This window comes from Carassius auratus, chromosome 22 (assembly GCF_003368295.1).
Source record: "Carassius auratus strain Wakin chromosome 22, ASM336829v1, whole genome shotgun sequence".
Taxonomy (NCBI): Eukaryota; Metazoa; Chordata; class Actinopteri; order Cypriniformes; family Cyprinidae; genus Carassius; species Carassius auratus.
Window position 1 is genome coordinate 28,695,658 of NC_039264.1, and position 23,857 is coordinate 28,719,514.

General features: G+C 38.6%; 2 protein-coding genes across 2 annotated transcripts; both read right to left on the reverse strand.

Moving 5' to 3' along the window:
- Window positions 1-1,637: 1,637 nt before the first annotated feature.
- LOC113040263 (mucin-5AC-like) lies at window positions 1,638-11,077 on the reverse strand. The gene is made up of 3 exons (XM_026198605.1): window positions 10,999-11,077; window positions 5,463-5,528; window positions 1,638-5,185 (listed from the first exon to the last, which is right to left on the reverse strand). The coding sequence occupies exon 3, from the start codon at window positions 5,000-5,002 to the stop codon at window positions 1,799-1,801; it is 3,204 nt and encodes a 1,067-aa protein (XP_026054390.1). The 5' UTR covers window positions 5,003-5,185; window positions 5,463-5,528; window positions 10,999-11,077; the 3' UTR covers window positions 1,638-1,798.
- On the reverse strand, window positions 5,175-21,833 carry LOC113040562 (uncharacterized). Its single transcript, XM_026198867.1, has 6 exons — window positions 21,720-21,833; window positions 12,437-12,766; window positions 11,808-12,122; window positions 10,999-11,030; window positions 5,522-5,528; window positions 5,175-5,185 (listed from the first exon to the last, which is right to left on the reverse strand). Exons 1-6 carry the CDS (start codon window positions 21,775-21,777, stop codon window positions 5,175-5,177), a joined length of 753 nt encoding a protein of 250 aa, XP_026054652.1. The 5' UTR covers window positions 21,778-21,833.
- Window positions 21,834-23,857: the final 2,024 nt, after the last annotated feature.

The following is a 23,857-nucleotide window of genomic DNA, read 5'->3' on the forward strand; positions in this document are numbered from 1 at the left end:
GAGACGTGTTTATCTGTATACATAAAAATGTTGAAACGCATTGGCGTTTCGTCCAGATGGATCCGGCATTTTGGGGAGTATGAAACCGCTATTTTTTATTAAGCCAGGTCCCAGAGTGGATAAATCTGAAAACTATACTTTTGCATTTTTGTGTTTATACCCAATCTGTGTATTTAGTGAAACGATGATGTCAACACCCCAGGTCTTGACCAGACACCGGTATGTCACATAATACTAACAACAACATGAACAAACACTGAATGGTTGTCTTTTTATTAAACAAAGATTGGATAGAGAAAGCTCTGGCTTCGTGTGGATGTGGCCTAATTCTGTGAGTGGTAAGAGTTTGCGGTGGAGAAAATCTAGATTTAGCTGCTTTGATGTCATCACACCGTCTTCTCCTTTGGTATCAGAGTTCACGTTATCACCAGCATTCTTTGCCACTAAATTTGTGGCAGCATGTGATGATGTTAGGTGCTTAATTAGATCAGGGGTTTTCAACCTTAGGGGCACCAGCACCTTTCGGGGGGGGGGGGGGGGGGGGGATGGGGAGCATCTGTTAATTCAGAGTCATACCCTCAAGTAGCCTATTTATGAATATGAGCTAGCAAATCTTTATCCATCTTATTGCACACACAAAACAACATATGAACCAAAAGCCAAAGCGTTTGTATGGGCCACAGAATTTGGAAAAAGCAGTTTATCATTGACAAGCAAGGGAGGCTTGCTGGTTAAATAAGCTGTATATACTATATATAGAAATTTTTGAAATAATTATGTTTGCATCTGAATGTTCAACCACAATACACCACTAAATACAACTTAATTTGGTATCACATGCTGTTTGAGAGGTGTGTCAGTCAGTGCAAGTAACACATTCTGTGCATAGTTTATTGCGCTTAACTCTCATTCATACATAGTATAAAAGTAGCACAAGTGCTTTACTTCCTAATGACTTATCTAACTTAAAAAAATGCTTTATTTCGAATAACAGTGATGGGCTTATTTATTTATGTATTTATTTATTTATTATTTTTCAGAATTATTATGCAGAATTGTTCACATCAGTATCATGATACACTGTAAAAAAACATTATATTTCACAACTATAATAAATACAACAACATCTAAAATTCAACATACTGGTGTCTTAATCATGTTTCTCTGTAGTTCTGTCAAGATGCCAAAGCTAAAATTGTAAAGATGTACTGTATCATCAACAGACTTTCTACTGATACGGTTCAATACTTGTGTGTTTTTTGACAGATAATTGTATTCAAATTCCCATGTGTGCATTTGGGCACATCCAGTAGTCTGTGAAAAAGTGCTTGCAAATTGCATAATGACATTACAAATAATCTGATTAAAATAGATTAGTGTGTTATGGGGTCTTACACTGTAAATGCTGTTAATTAACCTTTAATAATTTAACCTGCATGCCTTGGGTCTTTAGCGACACAGGACTTAATTTACTACCCTCAGTCTAATTTTTTTTACAGTTAGACATCAACATTCTTAATATACTTAATAAATAAAATTAACTGTAAACAGACATAAAAAACATATACATTATAAACAAAATTAACACATTATTTATAAATTATAAATTAATTACGAAATATAAATTGAATCTTCCATCTGTGGGGTCTCAGTCTGATTATAGCCTGGCCCCTTTACAAACATCCTTATCTGGGGTCTCAGTATGATTAGGGCGTGTCCCTTTAGCAAAAGTCATCTCCAGGGTCTTAGTGTGATTACGGCGTGCCCCTTCATAAACTCCTGTCTTTGGGTTCTTAGCCTAATTACGGCGTGCCCCTTTATAAACGTTCATCTCTGGGGTCTCAGCCTGTTTAGGGCGTGCCCCTTTAGCAACACCCATCTGTTGGGTCTCAGTCTGATTAGGGCATGCCCCTTTAGCAACACCCGTCTGCGGGGTCTCAGCCTGATTACGGTGTGCCCTTTTATAAACACCTGACTCTGGGATCTCAGCCTGATTAGGACATGCCCCTTTAGCAACAGCCATCTGCGGGGTCTCAGTCTGATTAGGGCATGCCCCTTTAGCAGCACCCGGATGTTGGGTCTGAGCCTGATTGTGGAACGCCTCTTTAGCAACAACCGTCTCTGGGGTCTCGGTCTGATTACGGAATTCCCCTTTAGCAACACCCGTCTTTGTGGTCTCAGCCTGATTAGGACATGCCCCTTTAGCAAAGGCCATTGGCTGTTGGGTCTCAACCTGATTACTGTGTACCCTTTTAGCAACACCCGTCTGCAGGGTCTCAGCCTGATTACCGCATTGCACTTTAGAGACACTCGTTTGCAGGGCCTCAGACTGATTACCGCATTGCACTTTAGAAACACTCGTCTGTGGGGTCTCAGCCTGATTACCGAATTGCACTTTAGAAACACTCGTCTGTGGGGTCTCAGCCTGATTACCGCATTGCACTTTAGAGACACTCGTTTGCAGGGCCTCAGACTGATTACCGCATTGCACTTTAGAAACACTCGTCTGTGGGGTCTCAGCCTGATTACCGCATTGCACTTTAGAAACACTCGTCTGTGGGGTCTCAGCCTGATTACCGCAATTCACTTTAGCAACACCCGTCTGTGGGGTCTTGGTCTGATTACCGCATTGCACTTTAGAAACACTCGTCTGCAGGGCCTCATACTGATTACCGAATTGCACTTTAGAAACACTCGTCTGTGGGGTCTCAGCCTGATTACCGCATTGCACTTTAGAAACACTCGTCTGTGGGGTCTCAGCCTGATTACCGCATTGCACTTTAGAAACACTCGTCTGCAGGGCCTCAGACTGATTACCGCATTGCACTTTAGAAACACTCATCTGTGGGGTCTCAGCCTGATTACCGCATTGCAATTTAGAAACACTCGTCTGTGGGGTCTCAGCCTGATTACCGCATTGCACTTTAGAAACACTCGTCTGCAGGGCCTCATACTGATTACCGAATTGCACTTTAGAAACACTCATCTGTGGGGTCTCAGCCTGATTATCGCATTGCACTTTAGAAACACTCGTCTGTGGGGTCTCAGCCTGATTACCGCAATTCACTTTAGCAACACCCGTCTGTGGGGTCTTGGTCTGATTACCGCATTGCACTTTAGAAACACTCGTCTGCAGGGCCTCATACTGATTACCGAATTGCACTTTAGAAACACTCATCTGTGGGGTCTCAGCCTGATTATCGCATTGCACTTTAGAAACACTCGTCTGCAGGGCCTCAGACTGATTACCGCATTGCACTTTAGAAACACTCGTCTGTGGGGTCTCAGCCTGATTACCGCATTGCACTTTAGAAACACTTGTCTGTGGGGTCTCAGCCTGATTACCGCAATTCACTTTAGCAACACCCGTCTGTGGGGTCTTGGTCTGATTACTGCGTTGCACTTTAGAAACACTTGTCTGTGGGGTCTCAGCCTGATTACCGCAATTCACTTTAGCAACACCCGTCTGTGGGGTCTTGGTCTGATTACCGCGTTGCACTTTAGAAACACTTGTCTGTGGGGTCTCAGCCTGATTACTGCAATTCACTTTAGCAACACCCGTCTGTGGGGTCTTGGTCTGATTACCGCGTTGCACTTTAGAAACACTCGTCTGCAGGGCTTCAGACTGATTACCGCATTGCACTTTAGAAACACTCGTCTGTGGGGTCTCAGCCTGATTACCGCATTGCACTTTAGAAACACTCGTCTGTGGGGTCTCAGCCTGATTACCGCATTGCACTTTAGAAACACTCGTCTGCAGAGCCTCAGACTGATTACCGCATTGCACTTTAGAAACACTCGTCTGCAGGGCCTCATACTGATTACCGAATTGCACTTTAGAAACACTCGTCTGTGGGGTCTCAGCCTGATTACCACAATTCACTTTAGCAACACCCGTCTGTGGGGTCTTGGTCTGATTACCGCATTGCACTTTAGCAACACCCGTCTGTGGGGTCTTGGTCTGATTACCGCATTGCACTTTAGAAACACTCATCTGCAGGGCCTCATACTGATTACCGAATTGCACTTTAGAAACACTCGTCTGTGGGGTCTCAGCCTGATTATCGCATTGCACTTTAGAAACACTCGTCTGCAGGGCCTCATACTGATTACCGAATTGCACTTTAGAAACACTCGTCTGTGGGGTCTCAGCCTGATTACCACAATTCACTTTAGCAACACCCGTCTGTGGGGTCTTGGTCTGATTACCGCATTGCACTTTGGCAACACCCGTCTGTGGGGTCTTGGTCTGATTACCGCATTGCACTTTAGAAACACTCATCTGCAGGGCCTCATACTGATTACCGAATTGCACTTTAGAAACACTCGTCTGTGGGGTCTCAGCCTGATTATCGCATTGCACTTTAGAAACACTCGTCTGCAGGGCCTCAGACTGATTACCGCATTGCACTTTAGAAACACTCGTCTGTGGGGTCTCAGCCTGATTACCGCATTGCACTTTAGAAACACTTGTCTGTGGGGTCTCAGCCTGATTACCGCAATTCACTTTAGCAACACCCGTCTGTGGGGTCTTGGTCTGATTACCGCATTGCACTTTAGAAACACTCGTCTGTGGGGTCTCAGCCTGATTACCGAATGGCCCTTTGGCAACAACTGTCTGTGGGGTCTTATCCTGATTACCAAGTGCCCCTCTAGCAATACCCATCTGCAGAATCTCAACCTGATGTACAGCTTGCTCGTCACCAACTGCTGTCTGCAGTATTTCAACCTGATTCACAGCTTGTCCATGATTAATGTCCATCTGTGGGGTCACAGCTAGATTGAGGGATGACATATCAGCAACATCATTTACTGGGGTCTCTACATGATTGACAACTGACCCATCAGTAACACCCGTCTGCGGAGTCTTAACCTGATCCATGGATTGATTATCATTAATATCCATCTTTGGGGTCACAGCTTGATTGAGGGATGACCTATCAGCAGCATCATTTAGCGTGGTCTCTACATGATTGACAACTGACCCATCAGCAGCACCCATCTGCGGAGTCTTAACCTGATCCACGTCTTGCTCATCAGCAACATCCTTCAGCAGGGTCCCCACCTGGTCAATGGATGTCTCATTTGTCTGTGGGGTCTCTACATGATTGACAAGTGGCTTATCAGCAACATCTTTCTGCAGAGTGTTAGGCTGAAGAAGGGGTGATTTTTCTTCACCTTCCTCCTGAAAAAAGAAAAAAGAAAAAATTGCATATTGTGATAAAAGTTCATTATTTTCCATATTCCCTTATGAAACAAAAATATATTGCAGTATATTGAAAAATATCATGTAATATATTAGGCATATATTCTTATATAGATTATTTTTTTTTAATAAAAAATAAGTGGCAATCATTTGTATATTTTGCAATATATTATATAATATATGTATCATCAATATATTATTAAATGTATTCAAATATATAAAATATTAGAAAATAAAAGGGAAAATAATATATTACAATATCAGCAACATCTTTCTGCAGAGTGTTAGGCTGAAGAAGGGGTGATTTTTCTTCACCTTCCTCCTGAAAAAAGAAAAAAGAAAACAGATTCCCAGAATATATTTAAAAAAAAAATATTGTGGAAAAAATGGATGATTCAGTTAAACACATTATTTCATGTCTGATGTATACTGAATGTAAATATCTCTGTTCTTCATTCTGGAGTTAAAAAACACAGATGCAGTGCTCACTTATATAAGTTCATTATTATTGGTGTTTTTATTGGATGTTTTTTGAATGAAACCAAACAAACTTTCACACAGAAATCTCAAACAGATACATAACCCCTAGGCTCCTAATATACTCATGGTTAAGTTATTTTTCTTATACATTTTAATGGTAAGAATAAGGTTGATACGTGACCAGCGATGTACAGTTTACAAACGTTCGAACGCTACCTGCAGTGCTGAGAGCTGTGTTTTGATGTACATTTAGGTGCACTTTCCTCTTAATAACAAAATAATCACACAACAAAAATAACAGTGCTGAGTAAACAACAGCTAAGAAAGAATCTTAATTTGATGTGTACAGGTCCTAAAAAAATTGCATATTGTGATAAAAGTTCATTATTTTCCATATTCCCTTATGAAACAAAAATATATTGCAGTATATTGAAAAATATCATGTAATATATTAGGCATATATTCTTATATAGATTATTTTTTTAATAAAAAATAAGTGGCAATCATTTGTATATTTTGCAATATATTATATAATATATGTATCATCAATATATTATTAAATGTATTCAAATATATAAAATATTAGAAAATAAAAGGGAAAATAATATATTACAATATATCACAATATATTTTAAGAAATATATTGGTAAATATATTTTCCTTTCGTAAGGGATGTAATGATAAAAATTAAACTTTCATATATTTTAGATTCATTGCACACCAACTGAAATATTTCAGGTCTTTCATTGTTTTAAAGGTGCTGTAGGTAACTTTTGTAAAAATATATTTTTACATATTTATTAAACCTGTCATTATGTCCTGACAGTAGAATATGAGACAGACAATCTGTGAAAAAAAAATTAAGCTCCTCTGGCTCCTCCCAGTGGTCCTATTGCCATTTGCAGAAACTCCATCGCTCCCGGTAAAAAATAACCGATCAGTGCTGCGGTCCGTAACTTTGTTTGTGTTCAAAATGTAGAAAAATGTATATAATAAGCGAGTACACCATGAATCCATTTTCCAAACCGTGTTTTTGGCTTGTCCTTAATCACTAGGGTGCACCTATAATAAGTGTTTATATTCAGACTATTTTAGATTGGTTCGGGGATACCGCGGCGGAGTAACCCAGTACCTTTGTGATTCTTCATAGACATAAACAGAGAGAAGTAGTTCCGGCTACGATGTTCTTCCGCAAGACGCAAGCAGTTCTGTTTATTAACCGCTAGAGCGTCAAAAGTTCACTACCGCAGCTTTAATACTGATGATTTTGGCATACAGCTCATGAAAACCCAAAATTCCTATCTCAAAAAATTAGCATATTTCATCCGACCAATAAAATAAAAGTGTTTTTAATACAAAAAAAAGTAAACCTTCAAATAATTATGTTCAGTTATGCACTCAATACTTGGTCTGGAATCTTTTTGCAGAAATGACTGCTTCAATGCGGCGTGGCATGGTGGCAATCAGCCTGTGGCACTGCTGAGGTGTTATGGAGGCCCAGGATGCTTCGATAGCGGCCTTAAGCTCATCCAGAGTGTTGGGTCTTGCGTCTCTCAATTTTCTCTTCACAAAATCCCACAGATTCTCTATGGGGTTCGGGTCAGGAGAGTTGGCAGGCCAATTGAGCACAGTAATACCATGGTCCGTAAACCATTTACCAGTGGTTTTGGCACTGTGAGCAGTTGCCAGGTCATGCTGAAAAACGAAATCTTCATCTCCATAAAGCTTTTCAGTAGATGCATGAAGTTCTCCAAAATCTCCTGATAGCTAGCTGCATTGACCCTGCCCTTGATAAAACACAGTGGACCAACACCAGCAGCTGACATGGCACCCCAGACCATCACTGACTGTGGGTACTTGACACTGGACTTCAGGCATTTTGGCATTTCCTTCTCCACAGTCTTCCTCCAGACTCTGGCACCTTGATTTCCGAATGACATGCAAAATTTGCTTTCATCCGAAAAAAAGTACTTCGGACCACTGAGCAACAGTCCAGTGCTGCTTCTCTGTAGCCCATTTCCTGCACACGCCTGCGCACGGTGGCTCTGGATGTTTCTACTCCAAACTCAGTCCACTGCTTCCGCAGGTCCCCCGAGGTCTGGAATCGGTCCTTCTCCACAATCTTCCCCAGGGTCCAGTCACCTCTTCTTGTTGTGCACCGTTTTTTGCCACACTTTTTCCTTCCCACAGACTTCCCACTGAGGTGCCTTGATACAGCACTCTGGGAACAGCCTATTCGTTCAGAAATTTCTTTCTGTGTCTTACCCTCTCACTTGAGGGTGTCAATGATGGCCTTCTGGACAGCAGTCAGGTCGGCAGTCTTACCCATGATTGCGGTTTTGAGTAATGAGCCAGGCTGGGAGTTTTTAAAAGCCTCAGGAATCTTTTGCAGGTGTTTAGAGTTAATTAGTTGATTCAGATGATTAGGTTAATAGCTCGTTTAGAGAACCTTTTCATGATATGCAAATTTTTTTGAGATAGGAATTTTGGGTTTTCATATGCTGTATGCCAAAATCATCAGTATTAAAGCTGCGGTAGGGAACTTTTGACACTCTAGCGGTTAATAAACACTGCTTGCGTCTTGAGGAAGAACATTGTAGCCGGAACTACTTCTCTCTGTTTATGTCTATGAAGAATCACAAAGGTACTGGGTTACTCCGCCGTGGTATCCCCGAAGCAATCTAAAATAGTCCGAATATAAACACTTATTATAGGTGCACCCTAGTGATTCAGGACAAGCCAAAAACACGGTTTGGAAAATGGATTCATGGTGTACTCGCTTATTATATACATTTTTCTACATTTTGAACACAAACAAAGTTACGGACCGCAGCTCTGATTGGTTGATTTCTTACTGGGAGCGGTCTGTAACTGCAAACGGCAGGATGAGCTTGATTTTTTTTCACAGATTATCTGTCTCATATTCTACTGTCAGGACATAATGACATGTTTAATAAATATGTAAAAAATATTTTTTTACAAAAGTTCCCTACAGCACCTTTAAAACAATGAAAGACCTGAAATATTTCAGTTGGTGTGCAATGAATCTAAAATATATGAAAGTTACATTTTTATCATTACATTATGGAAAATAATGAACTTTGATCACAATATGCTAATTTTTGAGAAGGACATTTATTTGTTTGCACAAGCAGCAATTTGGTTATTTCAGTAATTACACATTTATTTATATTGCACTTTATACAATAGAGCTTTAATGAGCAAGTCACATGGGTTTTTGAAAAAAAAAAATATATAGATTTTGCAAATATAAAGATTTTTTGTTTAAAAATCCTTAAAAGAAAACAATCTGCAAAGTTGTTAATCAAGAGAGTGCATAATAAATAAAGATGTCTCTCAAAAGAGAAATTCGGTTCTGAATCGCTTTAACAAGTCATCATATTTTCGAATCTTTTGCCTGTTAAAATATACTTTACAGGGTAATACATTTGCATAACCCCCGCCTGCCTGCGAAAAACGAACACACTGACCTGACCACAAACACTTCCACTAGTTAGTGTGTATACATTGAGAAGATGCTGTGTTCAGAGATAGCAAAGAAATACAATTCAAGCCTTTTGTTGTGTGCTTGTCCTTTTACTGAGGACTGCTTCTCTAATCTTGGCTTTTTATATTTGTTGGCTTCTAATCTTCTTAATTTGTCCTGAGAAGCTCTCCGAACCACAACCTATAAGTACGATTGATACGTTATGTGTACATTTTAAATTGAGTGCCAATATGTGATTATGTGTGCCTAGTGCAGATTTAGGTTTCCATGTAAAGCACAATATTACTGTCTTACTAAAGTACTTCTGATAATTAGCTGTGAACCCACTATTTCCTAATAATGTGTTGATTAAAGGGATCATATGATGTGATTTCCTTTTTTTCTTTCTCTTTGGAGTGTTACAAGCTCTTGATGAATAAAGAAGATCTTATAATGGTTTTAATGTTTATGTCTCATTGTTCCGGCCGGACAAGGCATCGCAATATGTTAAGGGACATAACATTTCCGTCACACGCTGATTACGTATTGATGAGGTATTTGGCCAATCACAACACACTGGATAGCTGGCCAATCACAGCACACCTTGATTTGCAGACTGATGATCCTTGTAAAAATCGAAGTGTGCGGGGCATAGAGGAGAAACAATTATGTACAGTATGTGGAAAAGAATGTGTTTTTTTAACCTTCTTTCTAACTGCATAAACACATTTCATTACACCAAATACACAAAATAATGTTTGTTTGTTTTTTGCAATATCAAATGACAACCTTAATATAGGCGGATGTTGTTTAATTACTTTGTTTAAAAATTAAAAAAATGTAGTGTGGTGCACAGACTTTATGATCATATTGATATTGCGGTTTATTTTGCTGCACCGGCAGTTATAGGGTTAATGCAGGAGAGACAAGCAAGTTAGTTAGGCTGGAGTGCCTGTGATACAGCTATTCCGTGTTCTGATTAAAAAAATAAGACAAAGCGTCTTTTGTCTGTCTTCCTTCAAACATTAAAATAGACACATTGTGGTTTATAAACTGTATTGTTTTATAATTAGTCGTGTTAGCTCTCGGCTAACTTATCCTCTATTATTGTTTTAAGTGTTCACAGTTTAGCAGCTAAACTTTAGCTGTGGGTACAATTCGCTTGCATAAGTGTTTTAGTATTTTATCTCCTTATTTTCAGAACAGATTGGAGCACTGTATTATTGTTTCATGTAAAGGCACTTTGTCAATGGTAGCACTCAACTGGCTCAATGATTCATCTCCTTGCCAATTACAACAGGCTTGTCAGCTGACCAATCAGAGCAGGCTTATGGAAGGGAGGGGTTTGCTCCTAATTTGCTTGGAACACATTATTTTGAAATCATTGGCAAATGACTTTAATGAAATATTTAATGTATGAGAAAATTACAATGTTTTCTGACTTTAGATGCATGACCTGTTATAGGGGACTCCAACACAATATTAGGACACAAAATACCATATGCCCTGCTCTTTAAAGCAAGCAGCTTTATACTATTAAATAGTCTTGGTGTCACTTTCAGTAAGAATAACATCTTAAATTTCTATAAAGCAACTCCCCAGAGTATTTATGCTTTTACTCACAGATTTCCACTCAAAAGAAGAAATCTTAAAGTCATACCTACCTACAGTGTAATCACTACAGACCAGTTAACAAAATCCCAAAATAAACTCCCAACAAAATATTAATAATAATAATAATAATAATAATAATAATACAATGATATGATATGGTATATTATATGGTCTAATTTCATGTAAAATGACATTTTGTGTAGTGTCTCACCAGGTCGGGACCATTGTGCTGTGTCGTTTTTCCTGTTTGAACAAAACAACACAATTTTAATTTGGTCAGTTAGAATAAATATACATACCTTAACACAATTTTAAAGATTATTTATTAATTTTTGTTTGTTTGCTTGTTTGTTTTGCACCGTTTTTGCAGAGTAAATGTCATTATTCCAGCTTGTTAAATCAAACGTACGCAATACTTGCCAGGTTGTCTTGCTTGTGTAGATCTCCTGCAGCAACAGTAAATCACACCAGCAGCTGCAACCAGCAGAATAGCAACGAAAACAGCAGCAGAAGCAGCAACAGCAGCAGCAGCAGAAGCAGCAGAAGCAGCAGCAGCAGCAGAAGCAGCAACAGGTGAATCTAGAACAGCTGAAGACAGACACTCATAATTACTAAAGATGGAGTGAAAAACAACTACTGTATACCAAAACTTTTGACTGATATTTAGTAGAAGTTTTAATGAAAATCATTTATTTGATAAAGGTGGGTTTGTAAGGAACAGCTGCTTAAACATCAAGAAAAACAAGAAAAATATGTCTTCCGAGGAAAACTGACTGATAATATTATGATTTGTATTTTTATTTTTTTTCTATCAACAATAGACTTCAAAAGTTTAAAATCCATAAGGTAGTATTTGTCTGTCAGATTGATGTGCATGTGAAGATATTAGATTGTATCTGTTATATTGTATTATTGAGTGAAAGCTCACTTCTTCAAACAAAAACATTTTCTGGGTCGATTTAGAAACATGTTTTCTGAAACTGAAGTGAAAAAGCACTGAATGATTAAAATGATACTCACCAGTGACAGTAACACTGAATGTCTTTATGACGGCAAATCTGCTGCCGTTGATCTGTAGTGTATAGAGTCCAGAGTCAGAGGTTGTGATGTTCATGATGGTCAGAGATCCAGTCTGATGATCCAGCTTCAGTCTGTCTCTGAATCTCTCTTTACACTGAACGTCTGTACAGATCTTCTTTTGATCTTCAGTGATTACAATGATGAGACTACCATTAAAATACCACATCTTTAAAGCATTTTGTTTTTGTACTATATCAGGATCTAAAGTAACAGATTCTCCCTCCTTCACTGACTTTCTCTTCTCTTCAGGAACATCTGAAACACAAACCAACAGCTGCAGGATGATCTTTTGGGGAGAAACATCACAGAAAGAACTGTGGATATTACATTTTTCACATTTTGTGCTATTGAAAACCTTTTAAACCAAATAGTTTGCACTTTGGATTCCTGGTGGGTGAACAAAAAAATGATTGTACAATTAGGGATGGATTTAAAAAGATGATTGTTAGAAGGTAACTGAAAAAACAATGTAATTGAATATACAGGTAAGAATAAAAGTTATCACTAATAACACATGCAATGTGTGATTTACTTGTAGGCTACAGGAGTATCTTTCAAACGTGACTCACCATGCACATTGACAATGAAGCTCTTTTCACTGTCGATGTTGCTGCTACTTATCAGTAATTTATAAACTCCAGATTCTGTGGTTCTGATGTTCATGATGGTCAGAGATCCAGTCTGATTGTCCAGCTTCAGTCTGTCTCTGAATCTCTCAGTACCTTTATTACACTGAACATCTGTACAGATCTTCCTGAGATTTCCAGTGATTTGAGCGATGCGAGTGTCATTGAAATACCATCTGAATCTGTCTTGTGGGTTTGTTTCAACACCAGTGTGTAGAGTGACTGATTCTCCCTCCATCAACAACACTGCATCTATATCAACACCAGATGCACCTGAAGAAGAAATGAATCATAATTTTAATCAATTCACCATTTCTTTCCATTGAATGAAAATTATATGAAATAAAATTGCTCTGTTCATCTGCATTATTAGTGACAAAAATTGATATGTCAAACACTTTGCCTTGAAGAAAGTATTATAATAATACACAAATTAACCAGTTCAAAAGTTGATTCTTAAACCATGCAATCTAAAAGATCAAAATCTGTTGTTATTGTGATTATTTTTCAAGAAGCCCTTGTTTGTCCTGAGCAGTTAAACATATTTTTTCCAGCATCTCCTGCATATTTAAACCCTTTCCAGGTACTATATGGTTTTGAGATCCATCTTCAGTATACTGAAGACAATTGAAGGATTCACAGACAAATATATCACAAGGAGCAAACATTCAGCAGTGTTCAAGGATAAACAGATAAATACATAAATTTATATGTAGAAAAGGCCTTTTTGAATATAATGATTCAGAAAAAAAAAACATATTTTGTCTCCTGTGAAACATGTAAAAAAATAATATATAGCTTCAGTACTAAAGGTCAGTGTGTTACAGGTTGGTGAGGTAAAATCAAACGAGGATGAAGGAGATGGACAAAAAAAGTATTTTTAATTAGAGAATCCAGGAGAAAGGAAAATAAATCACATCAATGAGAACAGACCCTGAACTGAGAACAGAACATGACTCATAAAGGAAAGCTAATGACAATAATGAATGACAAACACCTGAACCAAATGACACAATTAACAAGAGAAAGAAACTAGGTCACAGTGGAACAGGCTAACAGACATGTGAAATTTTTCCCCCTCCAAAGAAAGTGTGTCCCCGCTCCATAACATATTCCAACTGAGGAGGGAGGGTGGGTGCTCAGGAGTACGGCGTGGAACAGGAGAGGGCCAGATGCAAAAAGAGTCCAAAAAGTAAGTCCATGGGGTATGGAGAGTGGGAGGAGCCAAGGTGAAGACAGGAACAGGAGAAGCCAGATATTTGTCAAAAGACCAGCCAGGATGAAGCCCCAGGGTGGAGTCAAGGGAGGGAGGAGCCAAGGTGGAGTTGGTCTAAGTGACACCCTGAGGACAACTGATGAAGACTGAGCCAATGTTTGAGGAGCCCAGGCTGGAGCCGAGCAGACGGAGAGCCAGAGTGACACTGAGGATCCAGAGTGCCAAGGCGGAACTGAAGGCTCAGGAGAACAAGGCAGGGCTCCAGAAGACCGTGGCAGAGCCTGAGCAACTGAGGATGGACGCAGAGCCAAAGGGAAGGAGGAGTCTGACAGAGCCGGAGGCACAGAGTGGTGAGGCGAAGCCAGAGGACTGGAGTTGCGAGGCAACGAATGGTCGACGAATGACCAAGGCGGAGCTGGAGGGACGATGAAGCCCAGTGGGGCTGGTGGGATGATGGGCCACGAAGTAGACGAGGGAGCTAGGAGCCAAGGCGAAGCCAATGGGTCGAAGGACCGATGTGTAGTCCAGGGCTTGGAGGCAGAGACTGGAAGTCCCCAAGCTGAGGATCAGAGCTCCCAGCTGGAGCTGAGTGAGGGGGCGCTGATGGACTGACAGGCACCAACAGATATGGGGATGAGGAACTAGCTGTTTAAAGAGGAGGCAGGATAAGAAGGCTGGGAGCGAACACTGGAGGACAGGAGCTAGGCTGAACCAGCTGAGACACAGGAGATTCAGGGCTGGGTGGAACCAGCAGAGATACAGAAGAACTGGGTAATGCCTCACCAAACCAGTCTATTAAATCCATCTGGAAAATGTCCATTAGTTACTCATAGTACTTCCAAGAGGCCAGCTAAAGCTCACCCTCCGCAGCGGAAGGTTGGGCAGGGCTTCCCTCCAAGCCCACGGTCTCCACCAAAACTCCCTCAGGGACAGGAGATAGGGACATCGTTAGGCCTATTTTAGGGGGGCTGAAGCCACCCCAAAATGTTCCTAAGCCCCCCTAAATGATAATACGAGCAACAGTCAATAACAATTCAATTTATCAATAACCGTATCCTCATTCATATTAAGATGCAACAAATGATATATATCCATTTTCAAAAAAAATAAGCCAAAATTTTGAAGTTGGACAGAAGTACAAAGAGTCGTTGTGCTATCAAGATGATCACTGCACCGTCTCGTTGCATTGGTGTGAACTGGCAGCTTTCAGAGCGGTGCAGAGTGGTGCAGACCGGAGCGCTCCAAGTAACTGGAGGATTCATCTCGTCTCATCGTTAATTTAGTTTGGTCTGAACTGGCCATGCAATAGTGATGCACGGGTCGTATCATAACCCGAGGACCCTGGGTTGGGGCGGGTAAAGACTGTCACTTTATTTGCAGGGCGAGTTGGGGCGGGTCATTAAAAACAAAAAATCCATATATGTTGTGTTGGGCGATATGGTCATTTTTCAAAACAGATCAGATCAACTATACACAATATTATCATGCATGGAGCAAGAGAGAGACTCTTTGTTCTTGTCATTGAATAACTATTTGGTGTTTTAAACCACGCAGGTGCCCGAGAGAGAACCTATGGAATCATCAATAATCAAAAAAAAAAAAAAAAAAAAATTATATATGTATATATATATATATATATATATATATATATATATATATATACTTTCAAACATACTGATAAACTAACGTTAAATATAAAAATACTGTATCTAAAACAGCTAGTTCATATATGGACAGACGCAACTGTCATATCGCACGTCCTGGGACAAATCTGCCGTGTCTGCGCACAGAAGTTATCAGTCTAAATGTTCTGCAAAATCAGTCAACAGTAGATTTAATTTATAGTCCAGCAGTTTAACACTAATACTGGACATAAATGATCATGTTAAATATAAAGTATTCATGGCGAGACAGACGCACCGCCACAGAAACAAAAATGAGATGCATTCTAAAATAACTGTGGCATTAAACTCAGTTAGTGAGGGCTCTTTAAAATATTGCACATATATAGGCTGTTCAGATTAAATGTTAATGGGTAAGAACATTTTACTTTATTTGCGGGGAGGGCTGGGGTGGAACAGATAATTTTCATAAAAGCGGACCCGCAGGTGGGAAAAATCACTACTATGGGCTATAAGGATTGTTTTTTTTTCTTCTAACAATACACATTTGTTGGCAGGTCTAGGCACTATGCATAGCCTAAACAAAATTATTTCATTATATTTATTATATATGCTAGCTATATTCTAACTAGGGCTGAGACGATTATAATCGTGATGAATCGCATCCAAAATAAAAGTTTGTATTTACTTAATAAATGTGTATGTACTCTTTCTGTGTACAATTATTTTATATATATAAATACACACACATGCTTGTATGTGAGTGCAAAGATTTTGCAAACGCAAGTTATAAATACTCTGGTGGCTGAGCCCGCCCCTGTCTTACAATCCTAGTGACGTCCCTGACGGGAGATGTTGCTGGCGCATGCACCAGGTCATAACGTCTTGAGGTTCAGGCTCCAGGGCGATGAAAGGTTCACTTACAGTGATGCGCACTGGCTCAAGTGTCGTGGCAGGCTCAGTCTCTCCGTTTACTGGTGGGCTCTGGCAATATCTCGTGCAGCAGGATGACGGCTGGCTGGTCTCTGGTTTGGGACTGGGGCTGGAGATGTCCTCAGCAGTGGGGAAGACAGAGAAGTATAGTCCATTATTTTCCAGCACACACTCCACACTTGCAGGGAAGTTGTCCCAAAGACCGCTCCCGGAGAGGCGTGCCTTGGACTGCTCACTGAAGGGGCTGGAGATGTAAATCACACAAAGGGAGTGATCTTAATAGTGAGTAAGGCACACCAACTGCAAAAAAAATCCCTGGTGTTAGTCTCTAGGGAGTGGTCCCTCTGCTCCAGGTGTAACAGGGCAACTTTTGGATTGTCCATGATGACAGAGGGATGAAAAAAAAAAAAACGCAGCAGCAAAGAAAAAAAAACTTATTTTATCTTATTCCTCTTGTTAGGCTACTCCTGAATCATAGACAAAATCAGAGGCATCTTACCTGGGCTAAGGAGAAGAAGAACTGGACTGTTGCCCAGTGGTCCAAAGTCCTCTTTTCAGATAAAAGCAAGTTTTGTATTTCATTTGGAAACCAAGGTCCTAGAGTTTGGAGGAAGGGTGGAGAAGCTCATGGCCCAAGTTGCGTTAAGTCCAGTGTTAAGTTTCCACAGTTTCCATCATCACAGATTTGGGGTGCAATGTCATCTGCTGGTGTTAGTCCATTGTGTTTTTTGGAAACTAAAGTCACTGCACCGGTTTACCAAGAAATTTTGGAGCACTTCATGCTTCCTTCTGCTGACCAGCTTTTTGAAGATGCTGATTTCATTTTTCAGCAGGATTTGGCACATGTCAACACTGCCAACAGCACCAAAAGTTGGTTAAATGACTATGGTGTTGGTGTGCTTTACTAGCCAGCAAACTCACCAGACCTGAACCCCAGAGAGAATCTGTGGGGTATTGTCAAGAGGAAAATGAAAAACTAGAGACCAAAAATGCAGATTACCTGAAGGACACTGTCAAAGAAACCTGGGCTTCAATACCACCTCAGAAGTGCCACAAACTGATCACCTCCATGCCACACCATTGTGAGGCAGTAATTAAAGAAAAGGAATCCCTACAAAGTATTGAGTACATCCAGAGTTTCCCAGACATTGATTTATTTGCGGCGGGCCACCGCAATATCAAAACTGACCGACACAAATAGAGTTTCCAAAAGGCTTTGACTTCGTTGAATAAACATGAGCAGTTCATGTTTCAAAATCAAAAACCGCAGTGTGTGTTTTTATATCACTGTATTTCAGAACACATAGAAACTAAAGTGAGAAAAGTGACATTTCCCAATTTCATAAGTATAATAGCCTATTTCTTCTCCACAGTGTAACAGCAAGGTTAACTACTACAAGTAGGGGCGCTGCTGGCCAAATGGCTGCCCTAAGCAGGATTGTATGTTGTGTCCCACTTCCTCAAATATGATAATGAAAAAAAAAAAAACAAAAAAAAAAAAAAACATACTATAGGGGTGGAAATAGAACTTTAATCAAATAAAAACGTAAATGAATAAATTGTATTATTTATAAATTACAATTGTAGCTCTCAACATTTACCTATGGCTATAACTTTATTATGACTCAGTTTTACTATGATAAAACCATGGCTCATTTTTGTAAGGGTTGTGATATGCACGTTTTTTGTTGAAGAAATTATAAAGGCTGTGTCATCTATAGCAAAAAGGTGGCCAAAAATGAAAGATGAAGTGAATATTTGAATTAAATGTTTGGTAACAGCAGCAATTGCATGGCATTTGGCTCCCTTTGCAGGCATTTGAAATAACATGTTCATAAATTGTTTATTTTGTATTTGCCTACATTATGTATTTTAACATTGTTATGATTAACCAATCATTATAGCCTCATTGTTTTTTTTTTATATAATGCATTTTAAGTCATTTTAAAGGCTATTGATATCTGTTGTTATAGCAACAACAACAACAACACAAGTTACATTATATTAATTATATATATACATTATATATATGTAAATTATTATTTGAAGTAACAAAACCATGGTTAATTTGCAGTTACAATGGCTACAAGAACGATGATTTGTGGTGTTATTGTTAAAACCATGGGTCATTTTCTTAAGGGAACCTGAAAAAAAAAAAAAAAAAAAAAACCTTTCACAGGATTCGTAATTTTAATATTCATATATATATATATATATATATATATATATATATATATATATATATATATATATATATATATAAATGTATAAGGTGTGCATTTTACCTGACACCTAAATGAACATATTACAATTGATTGTTTTATGACTGCAAGTCTTTATCCTCAAATGCTACATATGATTTACAGTTTATTTCATATCAAACATTCAATTCAATTGTGCATTATAGCTGACACATAGATGAACAATTACAGTTGTTTTCATGACTGTAAGTCATTCTCCTCAAATGCTACTGGCATTAGAAAAGTGTATACCAATATCGCATGTAACTTTAGAGACGGTCCCTAAATTTGATATTTATGCCTGTCCATCCATCAATTAATTAACCCTCATGTGGTGTTCAAAACCCAATAACACCTGTGGTGTTCCCGGTCAAAAATGACCGGCCCATAAAAAAAAGCTTATAAATCACTCATTATACCATATTTTCACCCAATCTTGGATTCAATCTTTTTGTCAACTTGTTCTCTTTCAATTAGGACTGGTTTTATATTTCTGTTTGCATCTGATTAATCGTGGGCCTCATTTATCTGAGAGTAGGCATCTCGTTTTTTGAGTAAAAAACAAATAATTTATGAGTAAATTTGGAAATATGAAAAAAAATTATGAAAAAAATGGCTACTGTTGATCACACTAGTCTACTCTAATGTTTCACCAGGAATTTTGTTTTGAAACTTTTGTTTTGTAAAAAATAATGCACAAAGTCACACTTGTGGTGTTCCCGGTCAAAAATGACCGGCCTATAAAAAATAGCTTAGAAATCACTCATTATACCATATTTTCACCCAATCTTGGATTCAATCTTTTTGTCAACTTGTTCTCTTTCAATTAGGACTGGTTTTATATTTCTGTTTGCATCTGATTAATCGTGGGCCTCATTTATCTGAGAGTAGGCATCTCGTTTTTTGAGTAAAAAACAAATAATTTATGAGTAAATTTGGAAATATGAAAAAAAATTATGAAAAAAATGGCTACTGTTGATCACACTAGTCTACTCCAATGTTTCACCAGGAATTTTGTTTGAAACTTTTGTTTTGTAAAAAATAATGCACAAAGTCACACTTGTGGTGTTCCCGGTCAAAAATGACCGGCCTATAAAAATAGCTTAGAAATCACTCATTATACCATATTTTCACCCAATCTTGGATTCGATCTTTTTGTCAACTTGTTATCTTTCAGTTAGGACTGGTTTTGCATTTAATTTTCAAACTATTTAATTTTAGGAGTCATTTATCCGAGCTTATGCACCTCAGTTTTTGAGTGAAAAAAGCATTATTTGTTAATAATTTTGTCAATATTGTGAAAAAGGTGAAAAAAAGTTGCATCTGTTGATCACACTAGCCTACTTTAATGTTTAACCAGGAATTTTTTTTTAAATGCTTTTATTTTGTACAAAATGGCACAAAGTCACACTTGTGATGTTCCCGGTCAAAAATGGCCGACCATTGAAAGTGAATGTAGAAGATTACAAAACACAGGGCTTGTATTTTGAAATGCTTTAATTTTTCAGAAAAGGGGTGCACAGTAACACTTGTGCTGTTCCATGACAATACTGACCATTGTGACATACAAAAAATAAACACATTAACGCTGTCATATAGAGAATACAAATCAAATACTGTTCATTTTCTTTCAGTTTTCCAAATTATGAACTAACCAAAATAAGAAACTGTGACGGTCTCTGTGTGAACTCATGCAAGTGACTAACAAAAGCATTTTTAAGGTAACTTGCAATTGGTCATTTTGTGTCACTTATGCACATGACTGACAACAGTTTAATGTATGTGCCTTGCAAATGTGCACTCTGCATTTGAAACGGAGAGTGCCTGTTTTCACATCTTTTGGGGCACACAAAGTGCATCTCTTTCGTTTCTCTCCTTTTCCTGTGCCAGCTGAAGGACCTGGTTCTGGTGTTTGTATGTCTCTCACCAATGTAGCAGAGGGCAGTGCTCTGGGTATATTTTGGCGCCTCTGTATCAGGGGGCTCACCATGGATTTTCCCAGCTCTTCTAGGACAGCCTCCTCCTGAAGGTTTTCCTTGTGTAATACTCAAAAAAGTTTGTGTGTTTTAAACGTGTGTGTGTGTCTGGGTAGCGTGTGTATAAATGTATCGATACATGCACAGGTCCAAGGGCTCGATGTTGCAAGCACATATGCACATATGTGTACATGAAAATAATGAACATGCTCCTGAAAACTAAATTGTTCTGTTATTTTCAGTCTCTCCCATTCACTTTCAATGGTCGGCCATTGTGACCATTTTTGACCATGCCTACTCTCAGATAAATGAGGCCCACGATTAATCAGATGCAAACAGAAATATAAACCAGTCCTAATTGAAAGATAACAAGTTGACAAAAAGATTGAATCCAAGATTGGGTGAAAATATGGTATAATGAGTGATTTCTAAGCTATTTTTTATAGGCCGGTCATTTTTGACCGGGGAACACCACAAGTGTGACTATGTGCCATATTTTTTACAAAACAAAAGTTTCAAAACAAAATTCCTGGTGAAACATTGGAGTAGACTAGTGTGATCAACAGTAGCCATTTTTTTCATAATTTTTTTTCATATTTCCAAATTTACTCATAAATTATTTGTTTTTTACTCAAAAAACGAGATGCCTACTCTCAGATAAATGAGGCCCACGATTAATCAGATGCAAACAGAAATATAAAACCAGTCCTAATTGAAAGAGAACAAGTTGACAAAAAGATTGAATCCAAGATTGGGTGAAAATATGGTATAATGAGTGATTTATGAGCTATTTTTTATAGGCCGGTCATTTTTGACCGGGAACACCACAAGTGTAACAAGGTAACAAAACCCCCACAAAAAAAGTAAGAAAATTTCCCATTTTTTTTAAATTGTAGTTATACCCTTTGGGAACAAAGTCACTAAGTTTCAGTCCAAAGCGATAACATTAACTATTATTTTCGGGAAAAAGAAAATCTTCTCCGGGTCAAATTGACCCGAACACCACATGAGGGTTAAGATGAGACACACCGAGAAGGGCTGCTGCTCCTGCATGATGTAACCCGTTATGAGAGATTACCAAACCATCCCTGACACAGTCCTGCCTTTCTGACATCTGTTGCTCCCACGAAACGAATGTTTGTAGTCTACTGTTTACTGAAAACACCGTTTTAACCGCTATTTTCAGTTAGCACAAATCGTTAGAACACAGAAAGAAACATTTAAGCCTTAATGTCTTACCATGGTCGAGTAAACAGCAGAACAATAAGGGTGAAATAAAGAGCAGCTTCATTTTCATAAGTTTTTTAAAAATGTAGAATTTGAAACAGTGCTAAGTTCTTTTCTTCAGTAAACCCGAAGCCACTGCGTCTTCTTCTTGTTTAGCTATTATTATTATTATTTTCACAACGGTTGGTATCCAGTGTACTGGTGCATGAAGAAGCCGTTGTGTCTGAAAGTGAAAGCATAACTCGGGAGACTCCCAAGACACTGCAGCGCGAGGAATGAGACGTGTCGTCATGTTCTTTGATCTGCATTAGTGCTGTTTGTAATGCTGTTTGATAGTGTTAGTACATAAATAATCATCAGTTTCGTCTAAAAAATGTGAATGCTTATGAGAAAAACTGTTCTTAATGTTATAGTTTACTAATTTATTTTGATGGCCGCTATGTTTCTTACATTAGTTATTACATATATCAGCCTATAATTTGATGTTTTATTATATTTGGTATAGACATTATATAAATGAATTCAAACATTAGCTATTAAGCTTTCACAAAAAAAAAAAAAAAAAAAAAAAAAAACAGGAAGTATATTGTCTGTTTGTTTTAGATATTCGCTATATATCAGGGGTCAGGGATGGTTTGGTAATCTGTCATAACGGGTTACATCATGCAGGAGCAACTGCCTATCGGTTTGTCTCAGCTTAATTGATGGATGGACAGGCATAAATATGGCTTGACGTTGGACGTTCGTGAGTCTCAAATTTAGGGACCGTCTCTAAAGTTACATGCGATATTGGTATACACTTTTCTAACGTCAGTAGCATTTGAGGAGATGACTTGCAGTCATGAAAACAACTGTAATTGTCCATCTAGGTGTCAGCTATAATTCACAATTGAATTGAATGTTTGATATTTAATGAAATAAATGTAAATCATATGTGGCATTTGAGGATAAAGACTTCCAGTCATAAAACAATTGTAATGTGTTTTAGATATTCGCTATATATATATATATATATATATATATATATATATATATATATATATATATATATATATATATATATATATATATATTAGGGGTGTAACGATACGCGTATTCGTATTGAACCGTTCGGTACGACGCTTTCGGTTCGGTACGCGGTACGCATTATGTATACCGAACGGTTCGTTGGAGTAATTAATTATATTTGAAAAAAAAAAAAAAAGAGAGAGAAAGAAATATAATGATATGCGTTCAACAAGGTAGCCCAATAAACCAAACAACGTAACAGGCAACGCCCCTGACACTCCCGAAGAAGAAAAAAACACCATCTTATATGTTTATGTTAGGCTACTCAGCAGGCGCTCGCTCACTCAGTCAGTACACGCTGAAGGCTCGTTGCAAAATAGCCAATGCGTTTAACAGACTAGAAATGAGAAGATCCTCCAATAACCAACAGGTCTGGTGTTTGGGTGCACTTTGGATTCCCTTTAAGCTATAATGGTGATGGCAAGAGAGTGGTGGATAAATAAACAACGGTATGTCGCATCTGCAACATGACAGCGTACACCAGCGGGATTACAAAAAAAAAAAAAAAAAAAAACAGCGGGAATATCTGGGATATATGCGTCAGTACTATCTGGGAAAAGACGAAAAAAAGGAGAAACATGCACGCAGCAAACTATCCCTGCAGCATTTAGACACTATAGCTTACAGGGAATCCAACCCAAACACCAGACCTGTTGGTTATTTTAGGATCTTATATTTCTGGTCTGTTAAATGCATTAGACATTTTGCAACGAGCCTTCAGCGCGTGCTGAGTGAGCGACCGCCTTAGGGGCCGTTCACATATCGCTCCTAAAAACGCGTGGAAAACGCTAAGCGCGTCTTTCTCCTGAGGCGTCTGTCTTTGCTAAGCAACAATGACGTGCTCTCTCCATGAGACGCGGAAATTTCAGTGAAGGATAAATGGATTTGCAGCTCTAAAAATCGCTTGCAGTAGCTCTGCTACTGAATTTATTTCAAAATTGCAATCCATATACAACTATGATCAGCTGTTCCTTCATCTTGGCTGAGCTCTCAACGTTGTTACGGGAAAGGATGAAGCTGATTGGTTGGTTCTTGTCACATGACCCGCGGTGCGCTTGCGGCATTCTGAAAAGTTGAGATGT